A 19,130-nucleotide genomic window follows, 5' to 3' on the forward strand; every position below is an offset into this window, starting at 1 on the left:
GTCCTCATGCATAGCCATTGTCCCGAACGCAAGACTGCACATGAGGCCCTTACAACAGTGCCTAGCATCGCAATGGTCACAAGCACAGGGTCACCTTCTAGATCTGGTGTTGATAGACCGCCAAACATACCTCTCGCTTCTATGGTGGAACAGTATAAATTTAAACAAAGGGCGGCCTTTCCAAGACCCAGTGCCACAATACGTAATAACTACAGATGCTTCCATGACGGGGTGGGGAGCACACCTCGATCAACACAGCATACAAGGACAATGGGACGTACATCAAACAAAACTGCACATAAATCACCTAGAACTGCTAGCAGTTTTTCAAGCACTAAAAGTATTCCAACCAATCATAACTCACAAGTACATTCTTGTCAAAACAGACAACATGACAAAAATGTATTATCTAAACAAACAGGGGGGGACACACTCACCGCAGCTGAGCCTCCTAGCACAAAAGATATGGCGCTGGGCAATTCACAACCACGTTCGCCTAATAGCACAGTTTATTCCAGGGATCCAAAATCAACTTGCAGACAATCTCTCTCGAGATCACCAACAGGTCCACGAATGGGAGATTCACCCCCAAATTCTAAACACTTACTTCAAACTTTGGGGAACACCTCAAATAGACTTATTTGCAACGAAGGAGAACGCAAAATGCCAAAACTTCGCATCCAGATACCCACACAGGCAGTCCCAAGGCAATGCCCTATGGATGAACTGGTCAGGGATATTTGCGTACGCTTTTCCCCCTCTCCCTCTCATTCCATATCTAGTAAACAAATTGAGTCAAAGCAAACTCAAACTCATACTGATAGCACCAACATGGGCAAGGCAACCTTGGTACACAACACTGCTAGACCTATCAGTAGTACCCCACGTCAAGTTGCCCAACAGGCCAGATCTGTTAACACAACACAAACAACAGATCAGGCATCCAAACCCAGCATCGCTGAATCTAGCAATCTGGCTCCTGAAATCCTAGAATTCGGACACTTAAACCTCACACAAGAATGTATGGAAGTCATAAAGCAAGCTAGAAGACCATCCACTAGACACTGTTATGCAAGCAAATGGAAAAGGTTTGTTTGCTACTGCCATCAGAATCCAATCCAACCAATACACGCATCTCCAAAGGATGTAGTGGGCTACTTACTACACTTACAAACATCGAACCTGGCCTTCTCTTCCATTAAGATACACCTCTCAGCAATATCTGCATACCTGCAGATTACCCATTCAACTTCACTATTTAGGATACCTGTCATTAAAGCGTTTATGAAAGGCCTCAAAAGAATTATACCACCACGGACACCACCCGTTCCTTCATGGAACCTTAACATCGTCTTAACAAGGCTCATGGGTCCACCCTTTGAACCTATGCATTCTTGCGAAATACAATTCCTAACCTGGAAAGTTGCATTTCTCATCGCCATCACATCTCTAAGAAGAGTAAGTGAGATTCAGGCGTTTACAATACAAGAACCTTTTATCCAACTACACAAAAATAAGGTAGTCCTAAGGACTAATCCTAAATTTTTACCGACGGTTATTTCACCATTTCACCATTCCACCTAAATCAAACGGTGGAACTACCAGTATTCTTCCCACAGCCAGATGCCGTAGCTGAGAGGGCACTACATACATTAGATGTCAAAAGAGCATTAATGTACTACATTGACAGAACAAAGAACATCAGGAAAACTAAACAGCTATTGTAGGAAGTTGGCTCTGTATGTGCTATTTCAAAGTAAGGAATAGCATGCACAGAGTCCAAGGGTTCCCCTTAGAGGTAAAATAGTGGTAAAAAGAGATAATACTAATGCTCTATTTTGTGGTAGTGTGGTCGAGCAGTAGGCTTATCCAAGGAGTAGTGTTAAGCATTTGTTGTACATACACATAGACAATAAATGAGGTACACACACTCAGAGACAAATCCAGCCAATAGGTTTTTATATAGAAAAATATCTTTTCTTAGTTTATTTTAAGAACCACAGGTTCAAATTCTACATGTAATATCTCATTCGAAAGGTATTGCAGGTAAGTACTTTAGGAACTTCAAATCATCAAAATTGCATGTATACTTTTCAAGTTATTCACAAATAGCTGTTTTAAAAGTGGACACTTAGTGCAATTTTCACAGTTCCTAGGGGAGGTAAGTTTTTGTTAGTTTTACCAGGTAAGTAAGACACTTACAGGGCTTAGTTCTTGGTCCAAGGTAGCCCACCGTTGGGGGTTCAGAGCAACCCCAAAGTCACCACACCAGCAGCTCAGGGCCGGTCAGGTGCAGAGTTCAAAGTGGTGCCCAAAACGCATAGGCTAGAATGGAGAGAAGGGGGTGCCCCGGTTCCGGTCTGCTTGCAGGTAAGTACCCGCGTCTTCGGAGGGCATACCAGGGGGGTTTTGTAGGGCACCGGGGGGGGACACAAGCCCACACAGAAATTTCACCCTCAGCGGCGCGGGGGCGGCCGGGTGCAGTGTAGAAACAAGCGTTGGGTTCGCAATGTTAGTCTATGAGAGATCTCGGGATCTCTTCAGCGCTGCAGGCAGGCAAGGGGGGGATTCCTCGGGGAAACCTCCACTTGGGCAAGGGAGAGGGACTCCTGGGGGTCACTTCTCCAGTGAAAGTCCGGTCCTTCAGGTCCTGGGGGCTGCGGGTGCAGGGTCTCTCCCAGGCGTCGGGACTTTAGGTTCAAAGAGTCGCGGTCAGGGGAAACCTCGGGATTCCCTCTGCAGGCGGCGCTGTGGGGGCTCAGGGGGGACAGGTTTTGGTACTCACAGTATCAGAGTAGTCCTGGGGTCCCTCCTGAGGTGTTGGATCGCCACCAGCCGAGTCGGGGTCGCCGGGTGCAGTGTTGCAAGTCTCACGCTTCTTGCGGGGAGCTTGCAGGGTTCTTTGAAGCTGCTGGAAACAAAATTGCAGCTTTTCTTGGAGCAGGTCCGCTGTCCTCGGGAGTTTCTTGTCTTTTCGAAGCAGGGGCAGTCCTCAGAGGATGTCGAGGTCGCTGGTCCCTTTGGAAGGCGTCGCTGGAGCAGGATCTTTTGGAAGGCAGGAGACAGGCCGGTGAGTTTCTGGAGCCAAGGCAGTTGTCGTCTTCTGGTCTTCCTCTGCAGGGGTTTTCAGCTAGGCAGTCCTTCTTCTTGTAGTTGCAGGAATCTAATTTTCTATGGTTCAGGGTAGCCCTTAAATACTAAATTTAAGGGCGTGTTTAGGTCTGGGGGGTGAGTAGCCAATGGCTACTAGCCCTGAGGGTGGGTACACCCTCTTTGTGCCTCCTCCCAAGGGGAGGGGGTCACAATCCTAACCCTATTGGGGGAATCCTCCATCTGCAAGATGGAGGATTTCTAAAAGTTAGAGTCACTTCAGCTCAGGACACCTTAGGGGCTGTCCTGACTGGCCAGTGACTCCTCCTTGTTTTTCTCATTATTTTCTCCGGCCTTGCCGCCAAAAGTGGGGCCTGGCCGGAGGGGGCGGGCAACTCCACTAGCTGGAGTGTCCTGCTGGGTTGGCACAAAGGAGGTGAGCCTTTGAGGCTCACCGCCAGGTGTGACAATTCCTGCCTGGGGGAGGTGTTAGCATCTCCACCCAGTGCAGGCTTTGTTACTGGCCTCAGAGTGACAAAGGCACTCTCCCCATGGGGCCAGCAACATGTCTCGGTTTGTGGCAGGCTGCTAAAACTAGTCAGCCTACACAGATAGTCGGTTAAGTTTCAGGGGGCACCTCTAAGGTGCCCTCTGGGGTGTATTTTACAATAAAATGTACACTGGCATCAGTGTGCATTTATTGTGCTGAGAAGTTTGGTACCAAACTTCCCAGTTTTCAGTGTAGCCATTATGGTGCTGTGGAGTTCGTGTTTGACAGACTCCCAGACCATATACTCTTATGGCTACCCTGCACTTACAATGTCTAAGGTTTTGTTTAGACACTGTAGGGGTACCATGCTCATGCACTGGTACCCTCACCTATGGTATAGTGCACCCTGCCTTAGGGCTGTAAGGCCTGCTAGAGGGGTGTCTTACCTATACTGCATAGGCAGTGAGAGGCTGGCATGGCACCCTGAGGGGAGTGCCATGTCGACTTACTCGTTTTGTCCTCACTAGCACACACAAGCTGGCAAGCAGAGTGTCTGTGCTGAGTGAGAGGTCTCCAGGGTGGCATAAGACATGCTGCAGCCCTTAGAGACCTTCCTTGGCATCAGGGCCCTTGGTACTAGAAGTACCAGTTACAAGGGACTTATCTGGATGCCAGGGTCTGTCAATTGTGGGTACAAAAGTACAGGTTAGGGAAAGAACACTGGTGCTGGGGCCTGGTTAGCAGGCCTCAGCACACTTTCAATTGTAAACATAGCATCAGCAAAGGCAAAAAGTCAGGGGGCAACCATGCCAAGGAGGCATTTCCTTACACAACCCCCCCCCAAACGAAAGAGGATGAGACTAACCTTTCCCAAGAGAGTCTTCATTTTCTAAGTGGAAGAACCTGGAAAGGCCATCTGCATTGGCATGGGCAGTCCCAGGTCTGTGTTCCACTATAAAGTCCATTCCCTGTAGGGAGATGGACCACCTCAACAGTTTAGGATTTTCACCTTTCATTTGCATCAGCCATTTGAGAGGTCTGTGGTCAGTTTGAACTAGGAAGTGAGTCCCAAAGAGGTATGGTCTCAGCTTCTTCAGGGACCAAACCACAGCAAAGGCCTCCCTCTCAATGGCACTCCAACGCTGCTCCCTGGGGAGTAACCTCCTGCTAATGAAAGCAACAGGCTGGTCAAGGCCATCATCATTTGTTTGGGACAAAACTGCCCCTATCCCATGTTCAGAGGCATCAGTCTGCACAATGAACTGCTTATCATAATCTGGAGCTTTGAGAACTGGTGCTGAGCACATTGCTTGTTTCAGGGTGTCAAAAGCCTGTTGGCATTCCACAGTCCAGTTCACTTTCTTGGGCATTTTCTTGGAGGTGAGTTCAGTGAGGGCTGTCACAATGGATCCATATCCCTTCACAAACCTCCTGTAATACCCAGTCAAGCCAAGGAATGCCCTGACTTGAGTCTGGGTTTTTGGAGCTACCCAGTCCAGAATAGTCTGGATCTTGGGTTGGAGTGGCTGAACTTGGCCTCCACCTACAAGGTGTCCCAAGTAAACCACAGTTCCCTGCCCTATCTGGCATTTGGATGCCTTGATAGAGAGGCCTGCGGATTGCAGAGCCTTCAAAACCTTCTTCAGGTGGACCAGGTGATCCTGCCAGGTGGAGCTAAAGACAGCAATATCATCAAGATAAGCTGTGCTAAAGGACTCCAAGCCAGCAAGGACTTGATTCACCAACCTTTGGAAGGTGGCAGGGGCATTCTTTAAACCAAAGGGCATAACAGTAAACTGATAATGCCCATCAGGTGTGGAGAATGCTGTTTTCTCTTTTGCTCCAGGTGCCATTTTTATTTGCCAGTACCCTGCTGTCAAGTCAAAGGTACTTAAGAATTTGGCAGCACCTAATTTATCTATGAGCTCATCAGCTCTTGGAATTGGATGAGCATCTGTCTTGGTGACAGAATTGAGCCCTCTGTAGTCCACACAAAACCTCATCTCTTTCTTTCCATCTTTGGTGTGAGGTTTGGGGACTAAGACCACTGGGCTAGCCCAGGGGCTGTCAGAGCGCTCAATTACTCCCAATTCCAGCATCTTGTGGACTTCCACCTTGATGCTTTCCTTAACATGGTCAGACTGTCTAAAGATTTTGTTTTTGACAGGCATGCTGTCTCCTGTGTCCACATCATGGGTACACAGGTGTGTCTGACCAGGGGTTAAGGAGAAGAGTTCAGGAAACTGTTGTAGGACTCTCCTACAATCAGCTTGCTGTTGGCCAGAGAGGGTGTCTGAGTAGATCACTCCATCTACTGTGCCATCTTTTGGGTCTGATGACAGAAGATCAGGGAGAGGTTCACTCTCTGCCTCCTGATCCTCATCTGTTACCATCAACAGATTCACATCAGCCCTGTCATGGAAGAGTTTAAGGCGGTTTACATGGATCACCCTCTTGGGGCTCCTGCTTGTGCCCAGGTCCACCAGGTAGGTGACCTGACTCTTCCTCTCTAGCACTGGGTAAGGGCCACTCCATTTGTCCTGGAGTGCCCTGGGAGCCACAGGCTCCAGAACCCAGACTTTCTGCCCTGGTTGGAACTCAACCAGTGCAGCCTTTTGGTCATACCAAAACTTCTGGAGCTGTTGGCTGGCCTCAAGGTTTTTGGTTGCCTTTTCCATGTACTCTGCCATTCTAGAGCGAAGGCCAAGTACATAGTCCACTATGTCCTGTTTAGGCTCATGGAGAGGTCTCTCCCAGCCTTCTTTAACAAGGGCAAGTGGTCCCCTTACAGGATGACCAAACAGAAGTTCAAAGGGTGAGAATCCTACTCCTTCTGTGGCACCTCTCTGTAAGCGAAAAGCAGACATGGCAAGAGGACATCCCATCTCCTTTTGAGTTTTTCTGGGAGCCCCATGATCATGCCTTTTAATGTCTTGTTGAATCTCTCAACCAAGCCATTAGTTTGTGGATGGTATGGTGTAGTGAATTTATAAGTCACTCCACACTCATTCCACATGTGCTTTAGGTATGCTGACATGAAGTTGGTACCTCTGTCAGACACCACCTCCTTAGGGAAACCCACTCTGGTAAAGATACCAATGAGGGCCTTGGCTACGGCAGGGGCAGTAGTCGACCTAAGGGGAATAGCTTCAGGATATCTGGTAGCATGATCCACTACTACCAGGATATACATATTTCCTGAGGCTGTGGGAGGTTCTAGTGGACCAACTATGTCCACACCCACTCTTTCAAAGGGAACCCCCACCACTGGAAGTGGAATGAGGGGGGCCTTTGGATGTCCACCTGTCTTACCACTGGCTTGACAGGTGGGGCAGGAGAGGCAAAACTCCTTAACCATGTTGGACATATTGGGCCAGTAGAAGTGGTTGACTAACCTCTCCCACGTCTTGGTTTGTCCCAAATGTCCAGCAAGGGGAATGTCATGGGCCAATGTTAGGATGAACTTCCTGAACAGCTGAGGCACTACCACTCTCCTAGTGGCACCAGGTTTGGGGTCTCTGGCCTCAGTGTACAGGAGTCCATCTTCCCAATAGACCCTATGTGTTCCATTTTTCTTGCCTTTGGACTCTTCAGCAGCTTGCTGCCTAAGGCCTTCAAGAGAGGGACAGGTTTCTTGTCCCTTACACAGCTCCTCCCTTGAGGGTCCCCCTGGGCCCAAGAGCTCAACCTGGTAAGGTTCAAGCATCAAAGGCTCAGTTCCCTCAGAGGGCAGAACTTCTTCCTGAGAAGAGAGGTTCCCTTTCTTTGGCTGTGTTGTAGTTGGTTTCCCAACTGACTTTCCTGTTCTCTTGGTAGGCTGGGCCATTCTTCCAGACTCCAGCTCTACTTGTTCACCCTGTGCCTTGCATTGTGCTCTTGTTTTCACACACACCAGTTCAGGGATACCCAGCATTGCTGCATGGGTTTTTAGTTCTACCTCAGCCCATGCTGAGGACTCCAGGTCATTTCCAAGCAGACAGTCCACTGGGATATTTGAGGAGACCACCACCTGTTTCAGGCCCTTGACCCCTCCCCATTCTAAAGTAACCATTGCCATGGGATGTACTTTTCTCTGATTGTCTGCGTTGGTGACTGTGTAAGTTTTTCCAGTCAGGTATTGGCCAGGGGAAACCAGTTTCTCTGTCACCATGGTGACACTGGCACCTGTATCCCTCAGGCCCTCTATTCTAGTCCCATTAATTAAGAGTTGCTGTCTGTATTTTTGCATGTTAGGCGGCCAGACAGCTAGTGTGGCTAAATCCACCCCACCCTCAGAAACTAGAGTAGCTTCAGTGTGGACCCTGATTTGCTCTGGGCACACTGTTGATCCCACTTGGAGACTAGCCATACCAGTGTTACCTGGATGGGAGTTTGGAGTGGAACCTTTCTTGGGACAGGCCTTGTCTCCAGTTTGGTGTCCATGCTGTTTACAGCTATGACACCAGGCCTTTTTGGGATCAAAGTTTTTACCCTTGTACCCATTGTTTTGTGAAGAGGCTCTGGGCCCACCCTCCTGTGCAGGTTTTTGGGGGCCTGTAGAAGACTCTTTACTATTTTTAGTTTTGGTTGTCTCATCACCCTTCCCCTGGGGAGTCTTTGTGACCCCTTTCTTTTGGTCACCCCCTGTTGAAGTCTTGGACACCCTTGTCTTGACCCAATGGTCCGCCTTCTTTCCCAATTCTTGGGGAGAAATTGGTCCTAGGTCTACCAGATGCTGATGCAGTTTATCATTGAAACAATTACTTAACAGGTGTTCTTTCACAAATAAATTGTACAGCCCATCATAATTACTTACACCACTGCCTTGAATCCAACCATCTAGTGTTTTCACTGAGTAGTCAACAAAGTCAACCCAGGTCTGGCTCGAGGATTTTTGAGCCCCCCTGAACCTAATCCTGTACTCCTCAGTGGAGAATCCAAAGCCCTCAATCAGGGTACCCTTCATGAGGTCATAAGATTCTGCATCTTTTCCAGAGAGTGTGAGGAGTCTATCCCTACACTTTCCAGTGAACATTTCCCAAAGCAGAGCACCCCAGTGAGATCTGTTCACTTTTCTGGTTACACAAGCCCTCTCAAAAGCTGTGAACCACTTGGTGATGTCATCACCATCTTCAAATTTTGTCACAATCCCTTTGGGGATTTTTAACATGTCAGGAGAATCTCTGACCCTATTTATATTGCTGCCACCATTGATGGGTCCTAGGCCCATCTCTTGTCTTTCCCTTTCTATGGCTAGGAGCTGTCTCTCTAAAGCCAATCTTTTGGCCATCCTGGCTAACAGGAGGTCATCTTCACTGAGAGCATCCTCAGTGATTTCAGAAATGTGGGACCCTCCTGTGAGGGACTCACTATTTCTGACTAACACAGTTGGAGACAGGACTTGAGGGGTCCTGTTCTCCCTATTTAGGACTGGAGGAGGGACATTGGCCTCCAAGTCACTAATTTCTTCCTCTGTGATGTCATCATCAGAGGGGTTGGCTTTTTCAAACTCTGCCAACAGCTCCTGGAGCTGAATTTTGGTAGGTCTGGAGCCAATGGTTATTTTTTTGATATTACAGAGAGACCTTAGCTCCCTCATCTTAAGATGGAGGTAAGGTGTGGTGTCGAGTTCCACCACCTGCATCTCTGTATCAGACATTATTCTGCTAAGAGTTGGAATACTTTTTAAAGAATCTAAAACTGTTTCTAGAATCTAATTTCAAACTTTTAACAAACTTTTAAACTCTAAAAGACAATGCTAAACAGGGACTTAACACACAAGGCCCTAGCAGGACTTTTAAGAATTTAGAAAAATTTCAAATTGCAAAAATGAATTTCTAATGACAATTTTGGAATTTGTCGTGTGATCAGGTATTGGCTGAGTAGTCCAGCAAATGCAAAGTCTTGTACCCCACCGCTGATCCACCAATGTAGGAAGTTGGCTCTGTATGTGCTATTTCAAAGTAAGGAATAGCATGCACAGAGTCCAAGGGTTCCCCTTAGAGGTAAAATAGTGGTAAAAAGAGATAATACTAATGCTCTATTTTGTGGTAGTGTGGTCGAGCAGTAGGCTTATCCAAGGAGTAGTGTTAAGCATTTGTTGTACATACACATAGACAATAAATGAGGTACACACACTCAGAGACAAATCCAGCCAATAGGTTTTTATATAGAAAAATATCTTTTCTTACTATTTATTGCATTCCAAAAACCTCATGCAGGAAACCCAATATCAAAACAAGGTATAGCCAGATGGATAGTTAAGTGCATCCAAATCTGCTACCTTAAAGCAAAACGACAGCTGCCCATTACACCAAGGGCACACTCAACCAGAAAGAAAGGTGCCACCATGGCCTTCCTAGGAAATATTCCAATGCACGAAATATGTAAGGCAGCCACATGGTCTACGCCTCACACATTCACCAAGCACTACTGTGTAGATGTGTTATCTGCACAACAAGCCACAGTAGGTCAAGCCGTGCTAAGAACCTTATTTCAAACCACTTCCACTCCTACAGGCTAAAACCACCGATTTTGGGGAGTTAACTGCTTACTAGTCTATGCAAAACATGTGTATCTCCAGCGACAGATGCCATCGAACTGAAAATGTCACTTACCCAGTGTACATCTGTACGTGGCATCAGTCGCTGAAGATTCACATGTGCCCACCCGCCTCCCCGGGAGCCTGTAGCAGTCCGGAAGTTAACTTATGCTTTGTACATTTGTAAATATATTATCTAAACCTTAAATAGGTACATACTTAGTCACTCCATTGCATGGGCACTATTACTACAACACAACTCCTACCTCACCCTCTGCGGGGAAAACAATCGAAGATGGAGTCGACGCCCATGCGCAATGGAGACAAAAGGAGGAGTCACTCGGTCCCGTGACTCGAAAGACTTCTTCGAAGAAAAACAACTTGTAACACTCCGACCCAACACCAGATGGCGAGCTATGCAAAACATGTGAATCTTCAGCGACTGATGCCACGAACAGATGTACACTGGGTAAGTGACATTGTCATTGTGAATTTGCTGCTGGTGAAAGGGGTCCTCAAAGCTTTGAGGTGTAAATTTCTCCCCACAGCACCCCCAAAGCTCCAGAAGTGACCAAGTGTGTGATTACTTCCTGCTGATTTGTGTTAAAACTGCTAGTATAAGTAATGAAGGGACCTCGGGCTCTCAACTCGTGAAATATCTATAATTTGTGTACACTTAATATTTTGGGGTGGTTTCGATCTAGTGGTTCAGCAGCCTATATTGCGAATCTGGGTCCTAATCGTTGCTGTGACACTTGGTCACATCTTGATTTCCTGCAAATTAAATTGTGCCTTAAATTATGCAGGTCACATAAATGGGGCAGTATGTGACCTGGATGTTTAACTGCCACTTGTTTCCTGGTTCTGCTTTTCCATATTCTGATCTCAGACCAAAATTGTACTTTCTCACATCTAACAAACACTGTCTCACACATACACATTCTCACATTCATACTTGAGCTAACACTTATGCGCTCTCCGAGCACTGAAAAATGCATACTGTTTAGTGTATATACAGAACCTAATATTTGAAATGCTCCTGAAATGTTCTCTTTGATGCATGATGCTACTTAATTGAAGTTAGGGTCACATTATATCAGATATTTAAAAAAGAAATCCTGCTGGTAATCTCCTAAGATTACTAACAGGCAGTGCTTTAAATGGAAAAATAGAAGTGCAGGTACTCTGTAATAGAGTACCTGCTTGTTTCTCAGAAGTGCCGGTACTCTCCAATTAAAAGTATTACATTTTTCTTGAGATAAGCCGGTACTCTCCCTCTCAAAATAAAAAAGTGCCGGTACTCAGTACCGGAGAGTACCGGCCCATTTAAAGCACTGCTAACAGGGCTGTCAATAAATGTCAGTAGGGAACTGGAGTGTGCAGAAGTGCATCTTGCCAGCTTTCTTTAGTGATTGCAGTTTGAGACTTAGAGTAGGCGTTTGAGTTGCCCTAAGTCCTTCCCTTTATACTAGTTATCTGTTGAGCTGTGTAGGAGGGGCAGCCACAGATGTGACTCTAGTGAAGTCCTAACATCATGTGGGCCCAGCTCTGGGGAAATACAGCGTAGAAGTTCTACTAAGGATTGGCCCAGCATTGAATAAATTACTTCCTGTAGGAAAAGGTGACCTCATGACGAACACTTAAGGGGTGTCTGGCTGAGAAAAGACTGATAATATTGTAGGTCTTTCCTGTGGGTGAAGACTAATCAAAGGTTGGCCATGACCTGGGTGGAATTGTGACACCATAGTAAACCTACAAGAGTAACAACTTAGTAATCCAAGCTCTGATTGAAGAAGATATTGTCACAAGTGGCCTAGCCCTAAAAAGGAGGGATGCAGCTCTGGGAAAGACTGAAAGAATGAGTGCTACTCTGTAACGATGAACGGTCCCTGGTGATCTGTGTCTGAGTGAAGGATATTGTGTATGGAAAGCCCTGTTAAAGTGAAGACACAACCACTACCCTGCTTCAGGTTAAAGATGCCGCTGTGGGTGGGTTCTAGTCTGACTGAAGAACTTACCTGAAAGCACCTGCTTTGGTGATTTAGGGTAGGGCAAGTCTGCAAGAGTTGCCTAGTACTTTACCTGCATCAGTAGAGCATATAGGATAGATGTAGCTGGCAAGCTGATAGATTGTAGCCTTAAGAATACTTTCTTGTTCTGTCCGTTCATTGTGGTGCTCGAGGTAAGCATGGTTGATTAAAATGACATGGAACTGTTCAAGATGAATGAGTGTCTCTTTTATTCCAAAGGTGCGTCACTTGATTGCAGATGGAATGATGCACCTCTGTATTTACGCCCTTGCTGCTATCGCTAAAGACACAGAAGTCACCATTGCATTCGACTTTGATTATACTAACTGGTAAGTTCCAGTTTATGGCTGTGCCATAGGCTTAGATTTGTGCTTGGTGCCGGCAAGATGTTCCTAATCAGTAGGCATTCTTTGTTTGAATCAATTTTCCTGGTCTCATAGGTTCTGGTCTACTGGAGCAGACTCCTCTTTGTATTTTTCCTGCTAGGCCTTTGCCATACCCTTTTGTTGCAAGTGGCCTTCTTTTAGTACCTAGCCTTTTTCTCATGCACACGATCACCTAAAGAACAGCAACAGATTGTGTTTATGTACACACTTTAGCCTTTCACACCATTCTGTATTTCCTTCAACATGATGTTAAATATCCATATAGATGGACCTTGTGACTGACTTGAAATACATTCCACTTTTTGAACAGATCACTATAACAATTTGTATGCTCAGTCTTGCAGCTTAACCGAGAAGCTACCTTTTTGTAGTTAAAATTGCACCACTGGTCCATGTGAAAGGTCAGCAGGATTGAGAAGCTGGATAATAGAACATATTAAAGGACATGTTATAGCTAGAAAAATGTCTCTTTGCATAGTGGTGCATTCCAAAAAATGTTGTCATGATAGTCTCTCCATGCCTTGCACGATAACACGCTGTATTTCAGTGAAAATACAATTTTATTGAAAGCCAAGTTGTACCCACGTTTCATGGTGCTTCGCCTTGCTTTGGTTTATCATTTGTTAGACGCTTAGACTTTTTCATCCTTTTTATTACTATTTTCAGTGATGTGTTCTACATGCTTGACCTGACACTCTTGCCTTCTACAGTAATTATAAAGTTGATTGTGCATGCCACAAAGGCAACCGGAACTGCCCTGTGCAGAAGAGGATCGCAAATGCGGTGACTGCACAGCCCCCAGCCCCTCCTATAATTCTTACGGTTGGTGCAGAAACAAGGCGAAGAAAAGCACGGCGGAGAGAGCTTGAGCTCCAGGGTATCCTGCTTGATGAGAACAGCAACCAGCCACAGGAGGAGCCCCTTGTACAACCAGCCTCGCTGCCTGCCAGCAACAGCAAGGAGGTAATTGCATGTAGCGTTTGTCTCTCACTCTTGGATCCGCTCAAACCCTATTCCCACTTGCCCTTGACAGGCCTCCATTACACCCTCAACCCCTACTAGCTGCTTCGATGCACTCAGTTGCATTATAGAAGTCTGCAGATTACAAATCATCAGTAAGAACATTAACCTGAAAATTTGGGAACAGCTGTGTTTGTGTTTGGGGGCTGTTGGCCTCTGTGATTGAGCCAAAATCATGTAAGATGTGATTGGCCTTTTGGCACTCTAGATATCTCCAGTTTAAATTAGCGACAAGAGATGTCTTGTAATCATTGAGTAGTGGTTGATGTTGGCTTTAGGCCTCTTGAGGTAGAGACAGAATGACAGGATATCACACAGACCAACCAAATCACTCTATTATCAAACGTTCCAAAACCCCAATGTAGAAAACGTTTTACAAAATCAACAATTTGGAAAAATCCCCCTGCCATCACTCTCCACAACACATTTTATTTTGCACCATTTCAAGTTGCAACCTAAGGCACTTTCGTGCTCAAAGCGCAGCCCAAGCCCCCTTTCCTCTGTACTCCACTGTAATGAATACAGAGCAGATCAAGTCGCTACTTACAAGCCACAGGTCCCTCTCACTTATCTCCCTCCTACCACCAGCCTGGTCTCCACGGGCCTGCGTAGTTGGCTGCGTAGTTGTAAAGCGTACCTTGCCTCTGCACGCTTCTCTACTGTTGCCTGGTTGATTCCAGGGTGGAAACCTCAATCTGGGTATAAAAGAATCCTTAATTGTTGTGTACAAACTAAAGCCCTGAGAAAAGGGAACCTTGCTTTGAAAGTCCAAGGGTCCATCTTGAGTCAACATTCTGCTCATGCCGCTTAATCAAAATAGCGATTGTCCTTACTACATTATACAGAAGAAGTACATCTTAACAGACAATTGTTATAATGCCAAAGGGAGCCAAAAGGCGTTTTCGATTTAACTAACATTCCATGTTTCATAAGTAGTCCAACTCTGTAAGATGGATTGTTCTTGGGAGACATAGTAAGGATGGCACCAGTATTTCTGTGGCTCTCAGTTTGGCCCAGGACTAAAGTGGTATTTACACAGTCACTGATCTCTGGTTGATTACATCTTAATGGGATACATAGGAGCAAGTGGCCCATGTATGTCGAGGAAACTTTAAGTGTAGTGGACAGAACAAAACTATTCATTAACCTAGTGTGCATAAATACCCAGGTCAGATCACTGGTCAAAATAGAACTTTTAAGCCAGATACCTGAAGAGAACTGGAAAGCTGAACTAGGCAAGGGAATGGTGGTGGCATAATTTCCGTTACACATATCCCTTAACATTGAGCCGTACCTTTTAAAGGTTCCTCTGCAGCATAGATTTTATCTGGGGAGGTTAAGGCTTGGCCAGGTCCACTTTCTGGTGGCCTGTCCTTCCTGTGGATACTGCAAAAGAACCGGCACTATGCCCATGTGACTCCATTACACTTAAGTCTCAGTTACAAATGGTATTTTTCTGTGGCTTGTACCGTGAGCAGAGAACCAGGATTTTAATTCCACTTTTAAATAATATCAGGCAGTGTAAGGAAGCTTTAATGTATTTGCAACTGCTCCAAACTGATGAAATATGTGTTGCAATGTATCGATTTATTTATTCTGCTGTGAAAGCTTGGAAAAAGTGGGGATCTGAGCAGAACTCTTCTAATATATAAACTGTTTTTGTTAGCATGGATTTTTAGTTATATGTACTGTTTGATCGAAGGCTGGCTTGAAGGGGTCTTGATGTTTTTCCTACCTAAGCAGATGGCAAAGTTATGCTTAGTCCTTTTACGCTAGTTATGCAAATGTTGAATTGATACTGGGGATACAGAATTGATTTTGGGGTTATGGTTTTTATGAAAATGGGGGAGTAAGTAGAGTCCAGACTCACTTTATTATTTACTGATAAAAAAAACCTGTATCTTGCTTGTTTTCACAGCCTGTTTCTTGGTCAAATCCCCTTTTAAATAATTTAAAATATATATTTTTATATTTGTGTGCTTTTATGGTTTATACTTCAACCGAGTAAAGCTTATTGAACTGAAAGCTTGCTTTTAGAATCGATGCTTCGAAGAGGATGCTAACGACAGCTATTCAACGCTATTACTGAAATGTTGAACATTGTTCCATGTTTGTGCCAAATCACATTACCTTTTGATGGGAAAAAAAGACCATGCAGTGGAGGATACTCTGTTGAATCTAAAGACCTGCTTTGATGAATATTGCAGGTTAATTGAATGTAGACTTTGAGAATTCTTAATAGTAAGTACAATCTATATGAAACCAGTCAGCTTGGACACCAATACACACATTTAAAAATGTTATATTTAGACCTCCTCTACCTTATATTAACACCACATTGTGGAAATAAGCTAACAGTGTCCATTTAGTACTGCCAAACATTTAATTGAAGAAAGGCATAATGCACAAGTCAACTGATTTTTAATTTTATTCTTTGTTTTTTAGGAGATTAACAAGCAGGTGGAAAAACAGGAGGAAGAAAAAGATGATGTGGTGGATGAACAGGGTGTGCAGTTGCACGGGCGAAGGGTGAGCTAATTTTACCTTGCATGCGTTGTCCAGATAGCTAATCCTTGATGTAGTCCTTTTCATTGACATCCTAGTGCTGGGTTGTCCATCTCTGTTGGCACTTATCCCAGGGCAGTGCCTGTGAGTCCTGCTGATAAGCCAGCTAGTTGCTTATTTTTGCTTGCTGGTGGTTTGGGAGAGGGAATGCAGTGAAGTTGTGTACTATAGTTCGGATAAAACATCCAAAAATATATGTTCGATGGCATATGTTGCTGCAGATACACATGTTTGGCACAGTCCGCTGCCTGGTGTTGGGCTCGGAGTATTACAAGTTGTTTTTCTTCGAAGAAGTCTTTTTGGTCACGGGACCGAAGGACTCCTCCCTCCTCGGCTCCATTGCGCATGGGCGTCGACTCCATCTTAGATTGTTTTTTTCCGCTGTCGGGTTCGGACGTATTCCTTTTCGCTCCGTGTTTCGGTTCGGAAAGTTAGTCAGAATCTCGGAAGAAAGCGTCGGTATTGTTCCGTTCGGTATCGGGATAGTTAGGTACATCGACACCGATCATCGGAAGACTTTGGGGTAGTTTCGATCCCCCATCGGGGCCTGGTCGGCCCGACCGCGTGCGACATCGAAGCCGATGGAACGGACCCCGTTTCGTTTCTGCCCAAAATGTCACAGTAAGTATCCTTATACAGATCAGCACTTGGTCTGTAACTTGTGCTTGTCCCCCGAGCACAAGGAGGATACCTGTGAAGCCTGTCGAGCCTTCCGGTCCAGAAAAACACTCCGGGACCGAAGAGCCAGGCGTCAACAAATGGCGTCCACGTCGACAAAACGTTTCGACGAGGAAGAGGAAACATTCTCGGTTCCGGAATCAGAATCCGGAGACTCCGACGTCGAACAACAGCAACAAACTGTGAGTAAGACGTCGAAAAGTAAATCCATCGACAAACCGAAAGCCCAGGGGACGCCACTGCCAACAGGCCATGGCTCGACCCATAAAGCAGGCGACCCGTCGAAGGCGCCGAAAAAGGGCACGCCCATAGCGAAGACACCCGACTCCGGTCGAGGGACCGCCATGGAGCAACCTCGGAGCCGAGAAAGCGGCTCCGAGAGACAAAAACAAGATACCGGCACCGAAAAACATCGGCACCGAGAATCCATGCCGAAAGGAACAAAAATTCTGTCGGTGCCGAAACCGAAAAAAGATTCTCTCTCGGCGCCGAAAAATACCACACCTTCATCCTACTCAGAGGAACAAGGAATAAGTGGCCAAATGCACAGATTTGGACAAGAGCTCCCAAGTGTAGAATCGGACTACACACAAAAGAGACTGTACATCCAGCAAGACACAGGGAAGATATCAACCCTTCCCCCAATCATGAGGAAAAGAAGGATCGGACTTCCAAAGGATGACGCACAACCACAAGCCAAAGTGGTTAAAAAAGTCACGCCTCCGCCCTCTCCACCACAGGCATCGCCGGCACAAACACCGCCACAAATGCACTCACCAGCGCAAACTACCATAAGTCATGACGATCAGGATCAAGACGCTTGGGACCTGTATGACACCCCAGTGCCGGACAATGATCCCGAGTCATACCCCACAAAGCCGTCACCGCCAGAGGACAGTACCTCATACTCGCAACTGGTGGCTAGGGCAGCAGAATTCCACAATGTCCAACTGCATTCCGATCCTATAGAGGATGATTTTTTATTTAACACCCTCTCGGCTACACACAGCCAATATCAATGTCTCCCAATGCTACCAGGGATGTTACGGCACGCAAAACAAATTTTTGAAGAGCCCGTAAAATCAAGAGCCATCACCCCAAGGGTGGATAAGAAATACAAACCACCACCCACAGACCCAGTGTTTATTACTTCGCAGTTACCACCTGACTCCGTGGTAGTAGGGGCAGCTCGCAAGAGAGCAAATTCACATACATCTGGCGACGCCCCACCTCCGGACAAAGAAAGCCGAAAATTTGATGCGGCAGGGAAAAGAGTAGCATCACAGGCAGCCAACCAGTGGCGCATCGCAAATTCACAAGCGCTGCTGGCCAGATATGACCGCGCACACTGGGACGAGATGCAACTTCTCGTAGACCATCTTCCCCAGGAATACCAAAAAAGGGCGCAGCAAATCGTGGAAGAGGGACAAACGATCTCAAACAATCAAATCCGCTCTTCACTAGACGCAGCCGATACTGCAGCAAGAACAGTCAACACTGCTGTCACCATAAGGAGACACGCTTGGCTACGCACTTCAGGCTTCAAACCTGAAATCCAGCAGGCTGTCCTTAATATGCCCTTCAACGAGAAACAACTGTTTGGCTCTGAAGTGGATACAGCCATTGAAAAACTTAAAAAGGACACAGACACGGCCAAGGCCATGGGCGCACTCTACTCCCCGCAGAGCAGAGGCTCTTTCAGAAAAACTCCATTTAGAGGGGGGTTTCGTGGCCAACCCACAGACACCACCAGCCAACAAACAAGAACCACACCATATCAGGGTTCCTTCCAAAGGGGAGGTTTCAGGGGATATCGGGGGGGTCAATTCCCAAGGAGTAGGGGAAGATTCCAGACTCCAAAAACACCTCCACCTAAACAGTGACTTTCAAGTCACGCAACCCCTTCACTCAACACCAGTGGGGGGAAGACTAAGCCAATTCTACCAATCTTGGCAACAGATTACAACAGACAATTGGGTATTAGCAATAATCCAACATGGCTATTGCATAGAATTCCACAACTTCCCACCAAACATCCCCCCCAAAACACGCAAAATGTCACCACAACATTTAGAACTTTTAGGACTAGAAGTTCAAGCACTACTGCAAAAGGATGCAATAGAGTTAGTACCAGTACAACAAAAAAAACACAGGAGTTTACTCCCTGTACTTTCTAATTCCAAAAAAAGACAAAACATTAAGACCAATATTAGATCTCAGGACACTAAATACCTACATCATATCGGACCATTTTCACATGGTCACACTACAAGACATCATTCCACTGCTCAAACAGCAAGATTACATGACCACATTAGACCTAAAGGATGCGTACTTTCATATACCAATAC

At 46.0% G+C, this 19,130-nt stretch overlaps 1 protein-coding gene across 9 annotated transcripts in view; it reads left to right on the top strand.

Annotated features, from left to right (window-relative positions):
* Positions 1-19,130, top strand: part of SETD5 (SET domain containing 5) — a 313,379-nt gene that overhangs the window by 173,171 nt on the left and 121,078 nt on the right. For all 9 annotated transcript variants that reach the window (XM_069206129.1, XM_069206133.1, XM_069206132.1 and 6 more), the window contains 3 exons: positions 12,350-12,459; positions 13,227-13,479; positions 15,982-16,065. In XM_069206129.1, coding sequence (XP_069062230.1) covers positions 12,350-12,459; positions 13,227-13,479; positions 15,982-16,065 — 447 coding nt within the window. The remainder of the gene's footprint in view (positions 1-12,349; positions 12,460-13,226; positions 13,480-15,981; positions 16,066-19,130) is intronic.

The sequence above is a fragment of the Pleurodeles waltl genome, chromosome 9, assembly GCF_031143425.1.
Source record: "Pleurodeles waltl isolate 20211129_DDA chromosome 9, aPleWal1.hap1.20221129, whole genome shotgun sequence".
Classification (NCBI taxonomy): domain Eukaryota; kingdom Metazoa; phylum Chordata; class Amphibia; order Caudata; family Salamandridae; genus Pleurodeles; species Pleurodeles waltl.